This window comes from Balaenoptera ricei, chromosome 7, assembly GCF_028023285.1.
Source record: "Balaenoptera ricei isolate mBalRic1 chromosome 7, mBalRic1.hap2, whole genome shotgun sequence".
Lineage (NCBI taxonomy): Eukaryota > Metazoa > Chordata > Mammalia > Artiodactyla > Balaenopteridae > Balaenoptera > Balaenoptera ricei.
In genome coordinates this window covers 95,561,968-95,586,195 of record NC_082645.1, presented here as the reverse complement: position 1 = coordinate 95,586,195, position 24,228 = coordinate 95,561,968, and the positions used below count along the sequence as shown (strand labels likewise).

At 36.4% G+C, this 24,228-nt stretch overlaps 1 protein-coding gene across 1 annotated transcript in view; it reads right to left on the bottom strand.

The window, feature by feature from the left end:
* The window catches only part of CPS1 (carbamoyl-phosphate synthase 1), a 395,122-nt gene that overhangs the window by 109,962 nt on the left and 260,932 nt on the right, over positions 1–24,228 (bottom strand). The window contains exons 3-6 of the mRNA XM_059928619.1: positions 10,578–10,687; positions 7,466–7,610; positions 6,269–6,358; positions 3,898–3,954 (exon numbers count right to left, since the gene is read on the bottom strand). Of these exons, the coding sequence (XP_059784602.1) occupies positions 3,898–3,954; positions 6,269–6,358; positions 7,466–7,610; positions 10,578–10,687 (402 nt within the window). The remainder of the gene's footprint in view (positions 1–3,897; positions 3,955–6,268; positions 6,359–7,465; positions 7,611–10,577; positions 10,688–24,228) is intronic.

Sequence of the window (24,228 nt, the reverse complement as noted above, 5' to 3'; positions counted from 1 at the left end):
CATCTTGGTTGTAGGTTTTCCCCTTTCATCACTTTAAATATGTCCTGCCACTCTCTTCTGGCTTGCAGAGTTTCTGCTGAAAGATCAGCTGTTAACCTTATGGGGATTCCCTTGTATGTTATTTGTTGTTTCTCCCTTGCTGATCTTAATATATTTTCTTTGTATTTAATTTTTGATAGTTTGAGTAATATGTGTCTTGGCTTGTTTCTCCTTGGATTTATCCTGTATGGGACTCTCTGCGTTTCCTGGACTTGATTAACTATTTCCTTTTCCATATTAGGGAAGTTTTCAACTATAATCTCTTCAAATATTTTCTCAGTCCCTTTCTTTTTCTCTTCTTCTTCTGGGACCCCTATAATTCGAATGTTGGTGTATTTAATATTGTCCCAGAGGTCTCTGAGACTGTCCTCAATTCTTTTCATTCTTTTTTCTTTATTCTGCTCTGCAGTTGTTATTTCCACTCTTTTATCTTCCAGGTCACTTATCCATTCTTCTGCCTCAGTTATTCTGCTATTGATTCCTTCTAGAGAAGTTTTAATTTCATTTATTGTGTTGTTCATCATGTTTGTTGGCTCTTTAGTTCTTCTATGTCCTTGTTAAACGTTTCTTGTATTTTCTCCATTCTATTTCCAAGATTTTGGAACATCTTTACTATCATTACTCTGAATTCTTTTTCAGGTAGACTGTCTATTTCCTCTTCATTTGTTTGGTCTGGTGGGTTTATACCTTGCTTCTTCATCTCTTGTGTGTTTCTCTGTCTTCTCATTTTTCTTAAGTTACTGTTTTTGGTGTCTCCTTTTCACAGGCTTCAGGTTTGTAGTTTCCGTTGTTTTTGGTGTCTGCCCCCAGTGGCTAAGGTTGGTTCAGTGGGCTGTGTAGGCTTCCTGGTGGAGGGGACTAGTGCCTGTGTTCTGGTGGATGAGGCTGGATCTTGTCTTTCTGGTGGGCAGGACCGCATCCGATAATGTGTTTTGGGGTGTCTGTGACCTTATTATGATTTTAGGCAGCCTCTCTGCTAATGGGTGTGGTTGTGTTCCTGTCTTGTTATTCGTTTGGCATAGGGCGTGCAGCACTGTAGCTTGCTGGTCATTGAGTGGAGCTGGGTCTTAGCGTTGAGATGGAGATATATGGGAGAGCTTTCGCCATTTGATATTAGGTGGAGCAGGGAGTTCTCTGGTGAACCAATGTCCTGAACTCGGCACTCCCACCTCAGAGGCACAGCCCTGACATCTGGCCAGAGCATCAAGACCCTGTCAGCCACACGGCCACTCACAAAAAGAGAAAAAGGAAAAATATATATATGTCGTTACTCTCAAAGTCCACCTCCTCAATTTTGTGATGATTCATTGTCTATTCAGGTATTCCAGAAATGCGGGGTACATCAAGTTGACTGTGGAGATTTAATCCACTGCTCCTGAGGCTGCTCAGAGGGATTTTCCTTTCTCTGTTCGCACAGCTCCTGGGGTTCAGCTTTGGATTGGCCCCGTCTCTGCATGTAGGTCATCTGAGGGCATCTTTTCTTTGCTCAGACAGGACGGGGTTAAAGGAGCAGCTGATTAGGGGGCTCTGGCTCACTTAGGCCGGAGGGAGGGAGGGGTACGGACGCGGGTCGAGCCTGCAGCGGCAGAGGCTGGCGTGACATTGCAGCAGCCTGAGGCACGCCGTGCATTCTCCCGGGGAAGTTGTCCCTGGATCATGGGACCCTGGCAGTGGTGGGCTGCACCGGCTCCCGGAAGGGGCGGTGTGTAGAGTGACCTGTGCTCGCACATAGGCTTTTTGGTGGCTGCAGCAGCAGCCTTAGTGTCTCATGCCCGTCTCTGGGGTTCACACTGATAGCCGCAGCTCGTGCCCGTCTCTGGAGGTCGTTTAGGTGGCGCTCTGAATCCCCTCTCCTCACGCACCAGGAAACAATGGTCTCTTGCCTCTTAGGCAGCTCCAGACTTTTTCCCGGACTCCCTCCCAGCTAGCTGTGGCGCACTAGCCCCTTCAGGCTGTGTTCATGCCACCAACCCCCGTCCTCTCCTGGGATCCGACCGAAGCCTGAGCCTCAGCTCCCAGCCCCCGCCCGCCCCGGCGGGTGAGCAGACAAGCCTCTCGGGCTGGTGAGTGCTGCTCGGCACCGATTCTCTGTGCGGGAATCTCTCCACTTTGCCCTCCGCACCCCTGTGGCTGCGCTCTCCTCCGTGGCCCCAAAGCTTCCCCCCTCCGCCACCCGCAGTCTCCACCCGCGAAGGGGCTTCCTAGTGTGTGGAAACCTTTCCTCCTTCACAGCTCCCTCCCACTGGTGCAGGTCCCGTCCCTATTCTTTTGTCTCCGTTTTTTCTTTTTTCTTTTGCCCTACCCAGGTACGTGGGGTGTTTCTTGCCTTTTGGGAGGTCTGAGGTCTTCTGCCAGCATTCAGTAGGTGTTCTGTAGGGGTTGTTCCACATGTAGATGTATTTCTGATGTATTTGTGGGGAGGAAGGTGATCTCCACGTCTTACTCCTCTGCCATCTTGAAGGTCTCCCCCTCAACATACGTTTTTAATATGAGCCCATATCACTCATAATCAAATATAATAGGCAATACCACTATTTTGTCTGTGCTAATGTATTCAGCCAAATTTTGAAAAGCTAATTGCCTCTGATAAAAGCAGGGTTCACCTTAAACTAACCTATCACATGAAGAACATGATATGGTCTTGTAAAGTGTTTTCCCAAATTACTAGGACTGATTATATTCTATTCAACCTGCCAAATCTACAGCTTGAATTGAATTTCCCAATTTTATTCCCTTCCCATTGTGGTATCCTCATCATTGTTTACTGCTCCCACAACATCATTGGGCTACGAAAACACAAAAATCTACCTGGGATATATAATCTCACTAACATCTATTCTCAGGAATATCATGGATCAGGGAATAAAATCAGAGACAGAGTAGAAGGATTGCATAAATTCTCAGTGTCTTTCTTCTGGTCATGGATATGTGGCCATGTTCTTATTTTCAAAGCTGTTTTTTCTGTTTACAGAGATCCTGTGTCAATACATATTCCAACAATGTACAATAGATTTTCTTGAAGAATCTTTTTAACTTTGTATCTTTTTTACATAAAAATACATAATTTAATGAGAAAACTTTGGTGGCGTTAAGGGAATTTAGTTAACATTCGTGAGGTAAAGTTTCTTTCTGTTCTGGGATATGAAGCTTTCATGTAAGAAAAAAACAAGTGTCCACCTCTTATAACAAGAAGAAGGAAGTAGATGGGGCTGAGATATTCTCAGAGGAAGGGTCAAATATTTCAGCTAGCAGATATGAAAGCAAACGATAAACTTACCTTCATCTTGGTCATTGGAACAATTTCAAGAAAGACTATATTACTGAGGTAATACATGCAGGGTTCATTAATACACCCACGAACTATAACTCACTAAGTTCAAAAACTCCCCCAAGAGGACTAAACAAATAATGGCCCCAGTGCTGTACACTTCCTGGTTTTCCTTTTTCAGCAGGTAGGTATTCAATTTAGGCAAAATTCTTATGCACCTAGTTACCTTCTCCACTTGTTTCACTAGCCCTATCACATGAGCTGAATTACAAAGGCTTTAACTTGTCACTTGGAATAGTGAACATAGAGTGGGCACTCAATAAACTACTGCTGAGTGAATTAATCTCAAAACCATTCAGTAACAATCATCCCAATCAAGTATTCAGTCTTGAAAATTACATCAAAAATAGTAAAACAGGATGGCAGAGACCCAAATGACAGAAATTGACCAGATTTGTTCTTTTACACACCAATGGGTTCCTTGGGCAAAGGGAAAAAAACATATATATATATATATATATATATATATATATATATATATATATATATATATACACACACATAAATTTGGCTAAATATGACTATCATACCTTATCTCGAATTATTTTAGTCAGCATTCTTGTATCCACTCCATAAATTGCAGGGACCTGTAAGGGAAATAATTGCAGTGACAGTAAAATTGGAGGAAATTTGGTCCAGCAGAGTGTTTTCAAGTTACAAACTTAACATCATCTACCTTCTTGAGCAGTAAATAATTTCCCTACTCCTTCTTTTCTCTGATCCAGGGTGTCTGTCACAAGAACAAGGTAAATTGCTCTTCAATTGGGCACAGGACTCTTAATACCCAGACCCTTCCTCAGAGTGAAAAGTGAGAAATTCTGAACATCAGTCTTCTGCTTCAGCTCTTTTGCTTTTAATCCAGAATGTTAAATAAGTAATATAATATAATCTTATATATACATATATATTTTTAAAAAATGGAATTTGTGAACTTCATAAGCAAAGATATGTAATTAATAGGCAAACCCATGTTGTGAACCACATGTTCCTGGCACATGGTAGGCAATCCTGAAGGTTTTCCTGAAGGTGCTTGTTAGGTAGCCATGCTGTATTAAAATTTTGCCCAATCTATTAGTAAATCAGGCACCACCATTTGTTTTAGTTTCTTTGACTAGGTTGGATAGAGATAGGTGTAGTACAGTAAGTTCCCCCCTTCTCCCCAGTTTTGCTTCCTGTGGTTTCAGTTACCTGTGATCAACCAGAGTCTGAAAATATTAAATGGAAAATTTCAGAAATAAATAATTCATAAGTTTTAAATTGTACACCACTCTGAACAGTGTGATGAAATCTCCCACCATCCTGCTCTGTCCCACCCAGAAGCTGAACCGCCCCTTTGTCCAGCAGCGCCCACCCATTAGTCATTTAATAGCCACCTGGATTGTCAGGTCAACTGTTGCGGTATGGCAGTTCTATGTTCAAGTAACACTTATCTTACTTAATAATGGCTCCACAGCGCAAGAGCAGTGATGCTGGCAATTCAGATATTCCCTTACTGTGCCTAATTTATAAATTAGACTTTATCATAGGTATGTACACATAGGGAAAGACTTGGTAGATATAGGGTTTGGTACTATCCATGGTTTCAGGCATCCACTGGGGGTCTTAGAACGTATTCCCCGTGGATAAAAGGGGAAAGAGCAGCAAGTTAAGAATGAGGAAACAGGTTTTAGTTTCTTTTCTTCCATCAATTATCTGAGTGATATTTGAGCAAGATGTTTTCCCATTACCTGTACATAGAAGGAGGTAAACTGGTTATTATTTTAGACACTCTTCTACTCTATGTGTCTATGATCATGGAAGAAGATTCAAAGCACATTTTAAAAACAAACTAACAAAACATGGATTAAGTTTATACTTCAACTATTAGTTCTAACACAAAGCAGCTATAATATCAGGTGTCTAAATAACACAAAGGAAACATTAAGGGGAGGAGGGAGGAGTCTCCTGAATGATGATTACAAGGAGGTAAATTCAGATAATGATTGAGAAGAAACTAGAAAAGACCTAGAAGATAATACAGATGCCTTCTTCTCTCTTGTAAAAATTTAGCAAGAATGAGACTCAGGAAACAAAGATCAAGATTTTTTGCTTTGTTAGAAAGAGGAAACGTTTAGCCTCAATTGGCAGATGCTCCTCAGAGAGGCAGAGCTTTCTCAGAATAATATTCAGTCAATTACAGGCCCAGTTGCAACTTAACAAAAAGCAGCTACGGTAACACTGGAAATAAAGCTTAGTATATTAGGTCTGTTAACTTTCAGTAGGTCTGACTTACAAACCAGGAGAATCCCCTTATCTGATTAGAAAATAATACTTAAAGTAAGGAAGATATAAGATAAGGTTAGTAACTTTTTAAATTTATTACTTCAAATGAGGTGATACCTAATTATACATCATAGTCATAACCTTTAAGCCCAAAGAGACTTGACGGCAATCGGTTTATATTAATTAAGAATTAAAATTAAGAATGTATGGTATGATTACATGACCTGAGCAAGGTCACACAGCTCGTGAATGGTAGAGCTGGTACTAGAATCCATGACACAAGTTACATATCTAGATCCTGGTTAAAAGGGGGAGGTTATGTTGCTCCGGAGAGTAGAAAATTCTAAAATTTTCTCTAACCCCTTTCCAGAATGAGAAAGTCTGTCTACCAAGCATGTATGAGTGCCACCTAGTGGATAAACTGAAAATATAAGGTCCTCAGTGTTTGTATAAAGAATGAGTTCTGGACAGTTCTGGACAGTAGTAACATTTCAGCCTGAAGGAATCGCGCTCTGAAACAAAAGGGTCCCAATCTACTTTATCTGTTTGGCCCTTTTCAATTACATACACCTTCCCAACTTTCCACGCACCCCACCAATCGTCCTTAGGTGATGCTGGATGACCTATCCTATTTCTCACCTTTTCTTCCTGTAGCCATTGCCCTAGACTCTTGGCAGCCAGCCAGTGGTGGTAGTCATCACTGTAATTCAGCACCAGCAAACCTGCAACCTAGAAAGACAGGCGGTCATTTTTAAAAAGTGATCACAAAATACTACCCAACTCTTGTGACTTTTCTTTTTAATTAATTAATTTATTTTTTTTCCATTCTTTTTCAAATTCTTTTCCCATTTAGGTTATTACAGAATATTGAGCAGAGTTCCCTGTGCTATACAGTAGGTCCTTGTTGGTTATCTATATATTTTAAATATAGCAGTGTGTACATGTGAATCCCAAACTCCCAGTCTATCCTCCCTGTTATGACTTAAGAGTCAGTTTGCATTTTTCAAGCTTTATTATATTCGCTGATACAACACTCAAAATTTTGAAACTTGAAAAAAATGTGATAAAAAGTTTTCTCGTAAAATATAATAATTGTTACCTTAATTACCATGTGGGGAACAGTCTTACTTGGTTTGCCAAATCCTGAGAGTAAACTAGGTCCCCCTTCTCAGTACCCTGTACTTTTCCACCATGGCATTTATCGATAATCTAATTAATAATTATTTGCTTAATGCACATAGAGAATAAAACAATTTTTTAATTTACATTTAAAAGAAACTAAATATTTGGGGGAAATGGTGAGATATAGAACTAAATTAAATGATCAGTCCAAGTCATTCAAAAATAGAGTGGTGAATTTAGAGTGTAAATTTTTGAATTGTTTATATGGTTCACATCCCTAAGATATTATTCAAATTTGTCTTGAATAGGAAATTTTAGTTTTGTTTACTTTTCGGCTGGCATACAAGTTATCTTTTACTCATCTCCCAAAGAGGATAAGATTTAAAAGGTAAATAATTGATACAGAGTTGATTCTTAAAATCCATTTAAAAGGTGATTCAACTCGAATTCTTGCAGCATAGTTGTTATCTGAACTTATAACAACATTTTTCCAAATGAAGCCAGTTTTATCCACGGCATTAAAAATAAATCCAGAGTGCCCTGAGAAATGAAACTCAGAATAATGTCATGTTAAAGATTATTCTCATATACCTAGGAGTAAGATTGAGAATATAAATTTAATGACTTGTACTATAGGATTGAGGCCGAAATTTTGTCCAGCTTAGATTCTTAATAAATCAACTATGCCTTTTAAATAGTCATCACTGGTACTACCTTAATTCCATCGGACTCCAAATATTTGCTAAGTCCCAGTTCATCCAGTGCAGTAGTGTCAGGGGCTCCACCATTCCCAACAATAGGATTGGCCATGGTGAGAATCTGTCCCTTGTAAGCAGGGTCAGTAAGAGCTTCCGGGTACCTAGGTAAAGATGCCGAGAAATTACCAACAAAAAAATGTATTCCACATACATGATCTTAATGATTGAACCCTTGAAAATTAGAGAACATGAGAATAAAATCCTACAAGCTCGTCTCTAGATTTTGCCAAACCTAGGGAAATTTTATGATAGAGTATGGAAATTTATCCCACGATATTACTGATATGAAAAGACTCTTAAGTAATATGGCATATTCTCATTTAGTTTTCATTCCCTCAATTTCTTAAATTTTTTAATTCCTTGAAAAATTCTTCACAGGGTCTTAATTTTTTAAATATTGCTCTATTTAAAGTTTGCAGATATCCTGAAGAATCCCCTAGCCTACCAGACATGACTGAGTCCAAACTGATATTTACTACTGAGGGCTGACAGTTTCACCAAAATATTAACTGTCAAAAATTGAAAAGTTTTTAAAAAATATCTTTTAGGATACTGAAGAGCATACTGATTACGTCAATGATGGTCGCCTGGGTATATATGTTTATTAAAATTCACTGAACATTTAAAACTCTGATTTATTTTCTATGAAAGAAATACTTAATAAAGTTGATTTTTAAAATATTTTAGTTATATAGAGAGGTGTATGTTTGATAGTTATTATCAAGTTATCATTGATAGTATATGTTTGATAGTTATTATTTTATTACAGAAAAAAATCAATCCCAAAAAAATTGACCCAAAGCATTTCTGTCTTCTAAGTTAAAAGATTCCAAATAACTATTTTAAAGTACTGATGTGGAATTAAGAAGAAATGCAGAAGAGCTTTATTTTAAAGTGTGGGAAGGAAAAAATAAGAATACATGTATTCTTGTTTTTATTCTATATATAAATAAAATTATATATAAAATCTTTATTCTTAATAATAAGAAACATTATTCCCATAAATACCAGGATCTAGCTACAGCTATTCCATGCATTGGAATGCATTGCAATGAGATTTTTTTCCCACCCTCTTACATTTTCACTTCCCACAGAGAGAGTTAAACCTAATCTTTCTTGTGGATTACTACTGAAAGTGAATTTAGGTGCTGAGGGGGACAGACTGACAACCTCGAAAGCAATAAAATTCAGCTCTGGCAGTAGTCAACACGAATTCTTCAACCCTCATCCAGACTAACTCCTCCCAGAACTCCCTTTGTCAACAGAATACTTAGTCTCTCAGCTCAGCAACCTCTAAAGTGACTAAGATGCTGTGATATTTACCCACACCTCCATCAGCTAATTTCTCAGATCCCTCTCACCTGTCAGGAGCTAATAATTTTTTAACCAAGGCTTACACATAACATAAATGCATTTCTTGAAGATGAAAAACAAAATAACTCCCTTAATTATCAACCACCTTACTGAGTGAGCCACGCATGAATGAAAGCAGCATTTCTCAATGGAAAATAGGATGTGTGGACTAATCTTATTAATGAATGCATTTTTCTACATCAAAAAAAGTCTTTAATTAATTTAATTTTACTTCTTTTCTTCTTTCTTGCCATGAAAGAACTGGCCATTCCCTTTAAACATATGCCTACAATGCTCTCGCCAGTAAATGAATAAATATAGCTTGTCCTAGAGAACTGCACTGTTGGAAGAAAATTAATCCATCAGGTCCTGTTTGACTTTTGTGATGTGACAAGATTTCTTACCCATAATCTATCACAGAGAAGAAAACTCGAGTGCCCTCCATCATTCTGATCTATATTAAACAGTTGTTTGTTGGCAGGTATATTAACACAGCTAGTAATTAGTGCTGTCAAAAGGCTTAAATAATTGCCTGGTGAAGCAAAACTTTGCAAACAGTTTTCATACACTGTAAGTTAAAGTTCTCAACAGTGGAACTATTTTAAAAACCATCTAATATTCTGTATTTCAAACAGAGAGCTAAGAGTTTAGAGGATAATGCACATTAATAATATAATGGAAGTTTGGTCAATCAATATCTTCAATACCAGTTAACCCAATGCCTCCTTGTCTTTAAAAGGCTAACTGTATTTCCCTAAAGAATTCATCAAATATTTTACAGTTTAGTCTATTGAATCTCTAATGGAAACCTTTTGAAACCACCTAATTCTTTAAGACATAATTTTTTAAATTCCTAGCCATAAATTACTATCTAATCCAATCCCCTCACACTTTACATGTGGAAACTAAGATTCAGAAAGGTTAAGTGATTTTCTCAATATCACATAATCAGTTACCATTAGAACTGAGACCAGAACTTCAGCCACCTGGTTCCCAGATGAACATTTGTTGCCTAGATAAGAACAGCTACATGATTTCTGTAGCAACTCTTACCTTCGTTGCTCTACACCTATTAGCAGAACTTAAATACTAAATTCAGTCTCAGTTGATAAATTTTGAAAATATCCGATCTATGAACCTGCTCTCCTGTGTATTACTTTAAGATAATAAATGTATCTGTTATTTTACCTTTCTTATTAGAGTGCAAAATTATATATTGTATTTTATATAATTTTGCACTATAACACCTAAGGAATTTCTTAGCTCCTTACAATAGTTCATATTAGATGTGCAAAGTTGATTCTTAACTTCACTAATGGAATGGCACTAGAGAGTACTACCCATCCTTTTCCCTGTTTGATTTTCACCTTAAATCAGATTGATACTGACCCCCCGCCTTACAGAAGCCACTTGGTAATCTCACATAACTTGTGTCTCTGTACCCTAAGTTTCTAGAATTAATTTTGTTCTTTTTTAGCATGGGAACACCAGTGTCTGTATTCTCTTCCATTTACAGCCACAGGGAGGAGTTTGTGTCTATGCCCCTTTTCAGGGTTGGCTTGAGCAAGCTATGTACAAGCACAGGGCAACTTCAGGACAATGTGTAGTATTATGATGATGATGTGGTGATTTCAATTTCCCACCATGAATAAGATCATCCAGTTATTCCTCTATATAGAGGAAGAATAAAGCCTTGGAATAGAAGCATTACTCACCCTGCTAGGCCAGTATTAAAAACCACTTCACCAGCAACAGAGGATGGATGGCCAAAGGAGTAACCTTTCATCTTAGTTCCATCTTCCAGGACAATGTGCGCTGTCTGTGCCTAAAGAAACAGATTCATGAATCATAGCAGAATACAAAACATAAAGTACACCTAGTTGAAAAACTCCAAAGGTACACTATATAAACGTATTAAATAAATGCACAGTACATTTGATGAAACCATACTATCTAGATTTGGAGTCACTCTCCTGTTACCACTTTTCTTCAAATGTATGACTCTTGTCACAGGCAGGTGTTTTATTTTGTTTTGCTTGAAAGAGGAACTGAAGCATGTCGACACATTGTCTATCCTAAGTCTACTTGTAGAGTTATTGACAATCCAGAAATACTTCAGTTTAGCTGTAATGCTATGTGTCTGTCTTTTCCCTCTTAATATTCCCTAGCTTTGTCAAGTATAGCTTAAGGGAAATTCATGAGTTTGCAAAAACTTTGTGAATTTTACTCATTACTCTGAGGCTTAGAGCTAGAAGGAATCTTCAAAGTTATACATCAAATTGCGTTCCATAGAGCTCTTGTGTTTGATGGAGTTGTCTCAGGGGCTACCCCCTCCCCGAGCTTTAGGATCATAAAGAAACTGAAACTTTATCATTCTGTTAATACTGATACAAAAGCAAGCACTGTGGAACTTCTGAAAATATAGCGCATTTTGCTTTTTAGTAGAGTTAGTTATATACATGTCTGGTTCTCCCTTTAGACTACAAGGCATTCTGAATTTGACTACTTCACCATACTAATCTTTGAACCAGCTTCTATAAAATTCTTGGCTAAGAAGAGGGACAATTAGAGAAACTTATCTCAGAAGCAGGCATCATCTACTCTTCAAAAATACTCTAAATCCTATTGTTGAAACAATTTGGGTCTAATTCTCAATTTCCATACAATTCAGGGGGGAGAGAAATGTGTTAAACCACACTTTGGGGTGCAAAATCTAGACTCCGTAAAAAACTCTATAGGACAAAATAATGGCAATATTTTGATTTTATTAAAGATAAACTATAAAGGAAAACATCTCTGCAGTAATTTAGGAAATTTGAAAATAAATTGATATTTTATTATATTCAGTGTAATTTTTAAGATTGATGATGGCATTAGGGTTATGTTTTTAAGAATTTTCATTTTTTAAAGATATACACTGAAATACTTAAGCATAGACTACTATGATATCTGAGATTGGCTTCAAAATAATCAGAGGTTAGGGGGAATGAATAGGGATATGAATGAAACAAATCTGGCCATGAGTTGAAATTGCTGAAGTAAGGAAGATCATTGTGGTGTTCTCTCTGCAAGGGTTAAGTGCAGCCATTAAAGACAGAAAAATACTAATTCACTACTTTCCTTTCCTTACTTTTTTAGCTCTGGATCCCGTAGCGTCTAATCCTTTTCTATCCTATCACCCACCTCCAGTCTTACCACACACATGCACACACATGCACACACACACACACACAGACATCAATCTCAGTATACAGCAGGAAGGCAATACATGATTTCTAGACCTCTGTCTCTATGTTCCTCTAGCTTTACAAGCACTCAGCTTCTCGAGAGTTAAAATGGTAAAACCTCATTATTTTTCTATAGTAACCTTCTCTTTAGAAATACGATGCCTCTTTTACTTGTAAAGTACACAAGTCCCTTGACACTGGAATGACTGCTTTTCAATGTAGTGTTTATCTTTAAACCAATAGACCATGTGTCTATGTATTGTTTATGTGTAGTGCATACACATTAATTTATATTTACTCACAAAGCTATTTTAGTATTTCCTATTAAAATTGATATGTTTATGGTACTCCTCTCAACAGTAAGTTTACTTTTTAATTGGAGGTACAATGCATGGATTTCAATTTATATTTTGAAGAAAGTTGGACAAAGTACTGTCCGGCACATTTTATATGTGTTTGTGTATGTGAGTGTGTATGTGAGTGTCCATGGGCAGAGATAGCCAAAAGAATGTTGTCCTTCACCCAGCTTATCAAATAATCTTTGAGGTAAAGTTTTGTTTTATCTGCAGCCTTGGAACCAGTGTTCAAGATCTCAAGCTTGACACTTTCTCTTTAAATGGTCATGGTTTACCTTCTCAGACACTAAACTAAAAAAAAGTTTTTGGAATTACTCAGCACAGAGGAAAGCACAATAAGTAATTAATGTAACATGCATGATGACAAGACTTCCCTGACAGAGACTAGCTTAACACACAAGTTCTGAATTCTGCCTCTGCATCCAGGAAGTCACCTTTGCACGTCATTTCTTCTAATAACACAATTTTCTTATTTTATATTTTATTTTAATTTGTCAATCATTCTTTACTTAATTCAAGACAGATGTTGTTGATTTTAGGAAGTAAGTGTGATTATGTTCAGTGTATTTCCAAAGAACATTATAAACTAATCAAATGTCTATGGTGATGGTTCTCAGTAGGGGTAAGTTTACTGGGAAAATTTCCTAGGTATCTCTGACATGTTTCACTAGGTGAAAACCTTTGGTCCAAGTAACAGAAATTCACTGTCAAAAAATATTTTCTACTGAAAGTATTATTTTCTGTTCTTGAGGAAGTCATGTGTAGCCTACAAGCTTTCACCAAATGGAGGTAAGGCAGGAAACATTTTCTTAAATAATATTTAACTTTGATAGAACATAAAATAACTGTACTTAGTTGGCAAAACTTGGCATGTGAACTGCAAATTTCAATTGTCGTCTATATACCAATTTATCTACCTTACTCTGAGCCATGCCTGCCTAAAATATCACCTCTGTTTATTTTGTTCCTTTTGCTTTTCTCTATCCTATTCTCATCTAAGAATTTCAAATTCTCTGATCTATCTTACATCTAATTATTTTAAAGAAAGGTAAAAATTAGCATAAACAATCTGACTCTTGTTAGCCTACTCGTACAATTCTATTTGGTATTTTTCTTCCTCTCTCCATGGGACTAGTTTTCTACTTTGCTTTCTGTCCTTTAAAGATATATTTGAGGAGACATTTACTGTTGCCCAAAATAGTCCCTGAGATCTTGTTCAATACGTCTTTTTTGCTCCTTTAATTATATTTTTTGTTCTTTTCGGCAGCTTTTATAGATTTTCCAATCCTTTTTTCCACTGCACATTATATTGTTACAAGGCTTCTGTTTACTGCCTATAGTACCCTTTATATTTCACTTAACTACACTGGCCTCCAATGACTCTAAAATGATGGGTGCCAATTGACTTATCTATGAATTGATGGAGAAACTCTGAACAAAAAAGCTATTATTTGGAATCCCCTCTTCTAGCTAATAAGTTCCCAAATGCTATTTCATTCCAACGAGTCTAAAAGAAATCACCTTGTTACCAGCGTAAGATATTTTAGTAGCCTCAGTCCTAGTAGAAAGAGGACCATAGTCTAGGAATTAGACTATAACCTTAAGGGTTCATTTAAGTGCCTACTGCCAGAGCACTTTGGTAGTTTGAATACTGAAAGTTCAAAGGAAACCTTAATGAGAAATCTGTACACTCATAGAATGTCAGGAAAAGTAACCAATGGCTATATAAATTTAAGTTCTACAAAATAAATGACCTTTATCATGACATGGTCCCTAACTGTTTAACAAAAAATGTATATGCCAATAAGACAGTTTAGACCTTCAGGTCACAACATCATTTAGCTCCCATCATGTGCCAAGTTTCACGCGAGGCTTTGGAGCTACATGGATAAATATCCCCAGTCCCCCCCACCCCTCCCACCCTCAATTTAGTAAAAGGGCTAGCTATGTGCTTGGATGGTAAAATAGAGGAAACCTCAAGAAGATTACCTTTGAAACACCTAGAAACACAAAGATAAATAAAATATCCTTTCCTTTCAGAGATTTCTCTTTAAAAAAATAATTCACCCTTTCCTTCCCATTCATGATTTCAGTAATAAAGTTAAAACTTTAAGAGAGAAACTCATCAAATTTTGAATCTAAAGTTTAAAGATTCCTTCAAGTCTTTACTCAAATGTCATCCATCTTCTTGGCAAGACCTATTTAAAATTGCAATATTCCTAAATGTCCATCAACAGGAATGGATAAAGATGTGGTACATATATACAATGGAATATTACTCAGTCATAAAAAAGAACGAAATAATGCCATTTACAGCAACATGGATGGACCTAGAGATTGTCATACTGAATGAAGTAAGTCAGACAAAGACAAATATAATATGATATCACTTATAAGTGGAATCTAAAAAAAAAATGATACAAATGAACCTATTTACAAAACAGAAATAGAGTCACAGATGTAGAAAACAAACTTATGATTACCAGGGGGAGACAGGGGGGGAGGGATAAATTGGGAGATTATACTAGATATATTATACTAGATATAAAATAGATAACTAATGAGAAACTACTGTATAGTACAGGGAACTCTACTGAATACTCTGTAATGAACTATACAAGAATGGAATCTGAAAAATAGTGGAAATAAATAAATAAATAAAATTACAATATACCCCTCAGCACCCTATCTACTAAGTCTACTCTTTCTTCACAGCACTTATTGGCTTCTAACATATCATCCAGTGTCTTATTTAAAACATCTGTCTTGTCCCACTAGAAAGTGAACTTTATGTGGGCAGAGTATTTGGGTTTGCTTTTGTTCACTGATGTGCCTGCCTCCAGGGCCAACATCAGTGCCTGGTACAGAGTAGATAGTCATGTAATTTTTGTTGGATGAATAAAGCGTCACTAAGTGACAATCTAAAGAAAAATACTGGGACTTCCCTCGTGGTGCAGTGGTTAAGAAGCCGCCTGCCAATGCAGGGGACACAGGTTAGATCCCTGGTCTGGGAAGGTCTCACATGCTGTGAAGCAACTAAGCCCGTGCATCACAATCACTGAGCCTGTGCTCTAGAGCCCGTGTGCCACAACTACTGAAGCCCACGTGCCACAACTACTGAAGCCCGCATGCCGCAACAACTGAGCCCACCTGCCGCAACTACTGAAGCCCACGTGACTAGAGCTCGTGCTCCACAATGAAGAGTAGCCCCCGCTCACCACAACTGGAGAAAGCCCACGTGCAGCAAGGAAGACCCAAAGCAGCCAAAAATAAATAAAATTTTAAAAATAAAGAAAGAAAATACTATTTTAAAAATACTGAAAGACATAATTATCCATTCAGTTTTTAGTTTATTCTAGATATAAATTTTAAAATAGCAAATATCTGTTTTGAGTTGCCTTTTCACTGTTTAACAGGGCCTTTCTACTATACCTTAAGTGTAGTCAATGTGGAGATATTATGGTGGGAAAGAGATGTGAGCGACATTGAGGGAGAAAGGTTAGTGGATGGTTAGCCCAGGATATGCATATTGAGTATGCTGCATGTGAGTGTTCAAATACATCTTATGCAGAGTTAAAACAAATATCATGGTAATTCAAAACAAAAGGATCATCCATATCAATTTCCTAGGGATTTCACATGAAAGAGGATGACAGTGCTTGAATTAACATAACAAATTGTTTCAGTCCCTTTTTCACTTTGAAAATATGGAAAAAATGAGAAAGCTCTCCTTACCCAGTGTATTCTAAAATATAGGAGTATGGAAAGAAAATCCTGTATTCTTCTACTTAGTTTTAGAATAGCTTATACAAATGAATTTCGCAGAAAAAACATTTTACATTTCTCATATTATTCTCACATATTTTTGCCATAGCAAATTCAAGTGACAGGTCTAAGTCAAATTCAAAGAGATCAAAAGTTATTTTGAACAGTGAAAGCTATTAACTTTTTAATCGCCAAAATTAGTTGAATAAGCATGGACTATTATTCACCCAGTTCAATTTGAAATTTGAGTCTAACCAGCTGCTGCCTCTCTCTAGGTCGATCACTACAGGGCAATACAAGCAAGCAATAAATTCTAAGGTGAGTTTAATCTGACTCCCTCTTAGTGGAATTGAGAAGGATTTTGTTCGGTTTGCTCTCACTAGACACGGAGAACAACTTTTCTCTTTCCGAAATATGAATATGTATACAAGCCTTATTGGCAGATGACTACTTTGGGTTTTTTTTCTTTGTTTTACTTTTTTCCCTGATCTGGAATAAGCAGACTCAATTCTTTTAATATGTCCTTACAGCTCTTCATTTCACTTTTTCCCCTCTGGGTCTCTTACTAATATTCCAATAACTTTTCTCAGTAAAACCTTCATGTAAATTCAATTCCATGTGTGACAGGATCCACTTAGTGGCTTACTTTTAACTGGGTACTCATTTTCATTATAGTCTAATTCTTCATCACTATTTAAGTGCACATGAAGTTATAAGAATATTCTTCAACTCTCAAGATCATAGCCAATTAGAAAAATTTAATTTTTAGTTCATTACCTAATTTTAGATCTAAATGCCTCAGAGTCAAAGGACTAGTTAGATGTTGTTGATGTTGCTACCTTTTATTCATATTGACTCAACCAAATAGACACAAAATGCTGAAATATAACAAAGAAGTTTCGAGTTCCATCTGTACTAGTCTTCAACTTAGAAGTTAAGAGATATTTAAACTGCTTTCATTAATCAAATGTAAATAAATCCTTCACTCTATGTTATTTATCAACCCAAATATACATAGTTGACTAAAGATAATAAGGGAAACCTTACCACAAGGGGCAGCGGAAACATTAAGCTTCTATCTGGAAATCTCATTTCAATAAGATCAAGCACATTGGGTTTGGCAAATGCTTAGATCATAGATTTTGAAAGATAAAATAACTATCCATTATATATATGTATATATATCTCACTATTCCCTAAATAACTATTGCCCAAATTTGCTTATATATTCATAATCTAAATTGCAAACCAGTTTAGAAAGACATTTCCACATAAGAGTAGAGTATAATTTTCTATCCAACTGGGGAGGAATTATTTTAAGTATAAAGAGGGCAGACTTCTGGAGAAAAGCACTGAGAAGAGCAGATGCTTTAGGGGAAAAAAATATTCATACACTATGGCAATCACTTTCTCTACCCTGGCCCCATTATTCCAATCTATATGTAGCCCTATCCATTAGGAACTGTTCGAAATCGTGCTCTGTGTAAGGGAAGAAAGGGGGGTATGAATGAGGTTGGGCTGGAGACAGCAATTTTGATAATCTCTTCCACCTTTCACCATCTGGGTTTCTCTTTCCCTCCCATACCCTGCCTTTTGAAATATGGATTTCACTTGTTTTGGGTTTGTTTGTTTGCTTAGTTTGGGTTTTTGGTTTTATACTCTTGATCAACTGTTGTATATTAAAGGTCAGTTCTGCAGATGTCTTTGGAGACTTTGTCAGAAAAACAAACCTTGAAGACCACTAGGCATAATGACTCAGATATACCCAGGTCCTTACCCTCATTCCTGCCCTCTCTTCTTTCCACATATCCAAATTCTACCTTTTGCTAGGAACTCAAGCTGATCATCTTTGTACACTAACTAAACAGGCATTGAAGGATTTGTCACTTCTAAATTTAAGGTTAAGTAAAATTGGCTCTTAGAATTTACTGCCGTATATCCAAGTATTTGACTAATTTCTCCAATAAGATTATAGTCAACACCAGACAACATCAAGGAGAGAGACCCTGCCTTCTCTGTCCAACACAGTATCACTAGCACATAACACAGCATCTGGCACTTAGTGGGTGAATGGGGAAACCACTTTGCATCTCTCTGAATTCATACTTTGGCCCATGAGGTTAACTTTCAGGGATTTTTGGAAAGATCATTTAACCCCGGGTCCACAAGGGAGAGTAACAGGTATGATTGGTGACTTTGGGAAATAGAACTGAGCAAGACTGGCTCAACTCTTCTCAACAATCTTTTCAAAGAAGCCTGTTTTCAGGTGCACATCAAGGTGGGAGATTTGCAGTTGTGAGCAAATACATTTGACTCAGGGAATGGGGATTTCTAAGAAGTCCATTTGGTTACAGATCTAGACCCTGTTTTCCAAATAGCTTTAACAGTAATCAAGCTGATATTCAGATCTCTATCTCTTTGAATTCTATGTCTTGTTTCTCAGTTGATTCTAAATTTAGAGGCTGAGAAGGAGGTGTGATTAATTATCACTCCTAGAATCCTACCTGTAGTAGATACCTAGCAAATACTGATCGGTTGAATGAATGGATGAATGGATGAATGAATGAATGGCTATCAGGTGGCAAAGATGCAGTATAATTCTACTTTTGTTTCTCTGAGACATAACTGGCTTGCAAATTGCACTCCTGCTTTACTCCAGTCGTATTTTAACTATTCCTCTTAGGCTTTGCTCACAAACAGGAGAAGCAATGGGCAATTTATAGCTGTATTTAATTCTATGTGACTTATTTCCTGGGAAACTAGTTAAGGGAATAAAGAACACCCACTTTAATAGTATTTTCTCTTCCATAGTCCGCCAAGTAGGGATGTAAGTGGGTACAGCAATTCCTTTTTATAAAGCCATTATATAATAATTAAGCTTTATTCACACCTTAGTAAAATTACTTTAGTTAGATAATCTATTAACTATTTAGCAGAATACAGCTAAATGATTAAATAATGAACTCAGTGAAAGAGGGAAAATTACAACAGAAAACAGTAAAAGTATATACTCTCTTACCCTACGTGCATCTTCCCCATTATTACTTTTCATACTTAAAATATTAAACATTTATGTTTTTCATTTCATACTTGATATAATATTTATTTGTAACCACATTTAAAATTAAACTTAATTGTTTTATGTTTGGTTGAACTCTTTTCTAAAACATAGATTTCTAATTCAATATTTTTCTAGTAGTGGTTAGTCTTACAAATCTTTCGAACCCACAGATATTAATTCTAATAGTAAGATATTAGAGTTACAGTCTCTCTCCCTTTGACATCTTTTCCTAACATTTCTTGGGAGTGAAACTTTCAAATCATATCTGGACCTATAGGCTAGGTAATACAGTTACTTAAATAATTACTACTCTAATTAAAAATAATTCCACTGTTGATGGAAATACAAAATGGTACAGCCACTGTGGAAAACAGTATGTAAATTCCTCAAAAAAATTAAAACTGGAACTATTTGATCCAGCAACCCTACTTCTGGATATTTATCCAAAGAATTGAAATCAGAATCTCAAAGAGATATCAGCACTCCAATGTTCATCACAGCACTCTTCACAATAGCAAAGATAGTGAAACAATCTAAATGTCTATCAGTGGATGAATGGATAAAGAAAATGTGGCACATACACACAATGAAATATTACTCAGTCTTAAAAAAGGAAGGAAATCCTGCCATATATGACAACATGAATGGCCCTTGAGGGTATTATGCTAAGTGAAATAAGCCAATCACAGAAGAACAAATACTGCATGATTTCACTAATCTGACGTATCTAAAATGGTCAAACTCACAGAATCAGAGAGAAGAATTATAGTTGTCAGGGGCTAGGGGAAGGAGGTAATGGGGAGTTGCTAACCAATGGACATAAAATCTCAATTGTTCTCAACATGAATAAGTTCTAGTGATTTGCTGTACAGCATTGTACCTATAGTTAGACTGTATGTATCGTACACTTAAAAGTTTGTTAAGAGGGTGGATCTCATCTTAAGTGCTCTTACCACAATAAAATAAAATTTTATTATCTTATGTTAACAGAAATTTAATCTTCCATCACTGGGGAAAAGAAAGAAAATTGAATTCAGCATACATAACCCAATTATTCTCTTTCCTCTCTTTACTTTTTATCTAAAGTGCTTGCCAATTTTACTGTATGTCAGTAGCAAATTTGTTTGTTTTCCTTTACTGATGCAGTCTCATAATATTCCATCTCTATGCCAAATTCCCAAATAGTTTACAACTGATAATTAGTCCATTTTTATCCCCCACTAAAAAAAACCTGAGGCTGCTATATTTCTATTGTTATTGTTACTGAGGTTTACATATGGTACTGATGCATACTTGACACTCAATAAATATTTGTATAATTAATTTTGAGGAGAGTAACTAAGGACAACATGTATACTTCAACTTTTCTCTAGTTTGAGTTCATGTGTTAAAGCACATCCCATTTTGTTTTGTTTTATTTTTTAATTCTGGAATAATTCTTATATTTGAAAAAAGTAAAGCATTAACATTTCTTAAGCATGCCTTATAGAAGTAGATTGACCTATCACTGTCCTATTTCTACCCTTTGGCATTTGGCATTGCTTTGGCATTGCTTTAATGAGACTCTATTAAGACATTAACCAGATTGTATACATAGTGACCAATGCTTATTAAAGTCTATATGCAGTTGCACAAATAAATTGTGTATATATATTTGAATGAGAAATTTCTACTGTTCTGAGAAAGGTATCTTACTTCAAATAAAACCATGAAGTTATGTTGGAAAAATATGTTTTGGGAGCACTTTGCCCTCACTGAAAACCCCACCCTGATCCCTTCCTTAAGACATCATTAATAATAGTTAACATAAACGTACTAGGCACTGTCTCTCAAGCTATTGATGGATTTTCTCTAACCCTCTCCCGCCCCCCACTGAGGTAGATTAAATTAAGCTTTCCATTTTACAGTTGAGCTAACTGAGGCTTAGAGTAGTCAAGATCATTTCACTGGTAAATGCAGGAGTAGTGGTTTCTAAACCCAATCAGTGTGACTTGGAATCCACAACCCTCCATCACTCTACGGTAGTCCTTCCCATGGAACCATCATGTAGAAAATTTCAGCCTAAACTGACTTACATATTACCCCTCTTTTTCTTTTTCTAAGCTTACTTCTATTTCTGCTTTCTAATTTTTAAAAAATGGGGATAAAAAGCAATTCAGTCATAGACTGTACTTAAATTTATTTATAAGAATTTTAATTCAAATCTGCCACAGATAAGCTGCAACATGCCCAGGTCAACCAAGAATGACTTATCTGTAAATCTGTAAATCATCAGAGGGAAAATGTCAAGTCATTAATTACATCCTATAATCTGAAGAGAACTAGCAGGTTTTAAGAACTCTTCACTCTGATTCCAGGCCCTTGAATTCTCAAGCTCTCAAGACTGTTAGGACCAAAGATGCTGTAAACATGGAGATGCTCTTCTCAGTCCCCTTCCAGGAAGGACCTGCCATCCTGCTGCAAGGAGTGAGGTCAGTGGATGGTCACCAGCTGTCAATTCCTTCAGGATCTACCTCAATTGCAGAGAGCTGCCTTGCCCTTCCTGGAGTAGCCCACACCAGGTAACCTACTATATTAGACTTTTGTATATGTGGAGTTTACAGGACTATATGAGAAAGAAATAAACTGAAAATTGAAAAACAGCATGTTTTGTTACAAACACATGACAATTTTTGGTTGAAGTGGAAGAAATATGTCAACAAAACAGCACTGCCCTAAAATATCATATTTATAGAATTACTAACGTCCATATAAAGCAGGAATCCTCACTGATTCTTTGATTAAAACAACCTGTTCTCAAAATGGAATCAAAAAAAGGAAAGGAAAAGAAAAGAAAAATATGATTTATTTTGTATTGAGATAAAGTACAGTGCATAAATGGGCTCTTGAGTAAGAAATAAAATTCAGCAGGAGAAATTGTCTAGATCATTCTGAAGCCAGGTTAAACAACAAATATGGCTTCAGATATACATATAAGCACACTAACAAAATGCCAAATTAAAAAGATCCATATGAAGTTTGAGGCCTAATTAAAATTCTACCCAGAGTTGCTACATGTATATTCACTTTGTGTGCAGAAACAGACATCCATGTGTCCTTGTATTAACTACAGCACTTACACATCTGTGAAATGGGAAGAACAACATTGTTTCTTCCCCTGAGTGAGAATTCACCAGCAAAATGTTCTGGATGTAAAGCTTCAAGCTAATTTAGCAATAAGTTCCATAAAAGATTTGAATAAAACATTATAGCTACAATAATCCCCTTAAGTTAGTAATGGAAATGAAAATTACTTACTCTGGGAATCTGATTGTATTGCTGTTAAATCATTTGTCTATGTAAATTATTTGCATATCTGAAAAGATAGAAGCCCCATGTGTTTATCTCCATTTTCACCCAGGCCTAAAGCTATATAAAATATTTGATTTCTGGTGCACCTGAGGTTTCTCAGCTCTTAGTTGACATCAGTACTCATCCTCTTAAGAAATAAAATAAATCTGAACCAACCTTTGGAAGGTAGGAAGCTTACAGCCAGAATTTTAGTTTATTATTGCACAGATAATATGGTAAAAAGTTAAAATCTTGAAGTGTTCTTTATTGGTAAATGAAATCTTATTTTTCATTCTTAGAGTTAATACTTTCAAAATATGGATACTTAAGATTCAGTATTACAGCACAATTTGCTATGTCTAGAATATTTAATGAGACTTCTCTGCAGTTACAATGCCTAACACTTCAGGATTTCAAAGTACTGTAACAGCAGTAATCAATTAAGCCTTACAACATCTTAAGTTAATAGCCTTACAACATCCTAAGTTAATATTAAGTCATCTGCCTTTGGTTAAACATAAACCAATGTTGGGGGAAAAAATTACAAGGTTAATTTACTTGAATACTTCTATGTTCTGAACATTTATAAACAAATGAGTCAGATTCATAAGTAATTTTTATTCTAGTTATGTTTCTTATTATAAATAAAACATTCAGAAAAATTCCACCACAAAATACATGTATAAAGTATAGGTTTACTAACAAGCACTTAATGAGCATCTGCCATGTGGTAAATCGTTCTGAATCTGGGAGGAATCTTCAATATTGTTAGCTAATGTTTACTTTTTGGTTATAAATTATTATGGATCTTATGTTTAGTTCTACATCATAGAAGAAATTTATTCCGTAAAATTCTTAGTGATACAGCAACTCTATTGATTCATTTATAAGAACCTCACATTAGCCAATAACCTCCCTATGAAATTTAAAACATCAATATATGGCATTTATTAAGTTGGAAAAAAAAAAAAAAAGAAGAGAGGAGTCTTGAAAATATTTTCATGAGTTGAACTCATTTAGACCAGATGAAGGAAATCAAGTGTAAGATAGGGATTGCTAGGGCTGAGCAGTCCAACACCAGGCCTGACCTTGGCCCATGTAGCTTTCTTCAACCTTCAGTCACTGGAAAGACCCTAGGAAATACTGGTCACATTAAGGACATTCAGTCTTGCATAGCAAATTCCAGAAGCCTTAAAGTGAGCTCTGGTATGGCCATTGCCCAAGAGATATTGGAAACTCTCTACTACACCCTCCAACCTTTGGTACTAGTCAGACATATGAAGAAAGTCTAATGAAGACGTGAAAGCGGAGGAATGTTCTTTATTTCCACAGCAGTAGGATCTAAATTTGCATTTAAACTATCAGTAAGTCTGGCCACACATGGTCAAATAGAAACTCAAGGTGCCATCAACAGGAGAGGGTTGCCTGAAGCCAAGACTAGTGCCAGTTCTTTTGGCATTTCCCCAGCCAGAATTCTTAGCTTCCAACCCAGGGCTGGGACCAGGGTGAGGCGAGTGAGGTGCTCAAGGCACAACATCAAAGGAGGCACATCGTGGGCCTGGTAGTGAGATCCTCCTTCAATGTTGTACAATAGATGTCCCACTCGCCTGCCTCAGTCTAGGTCCTG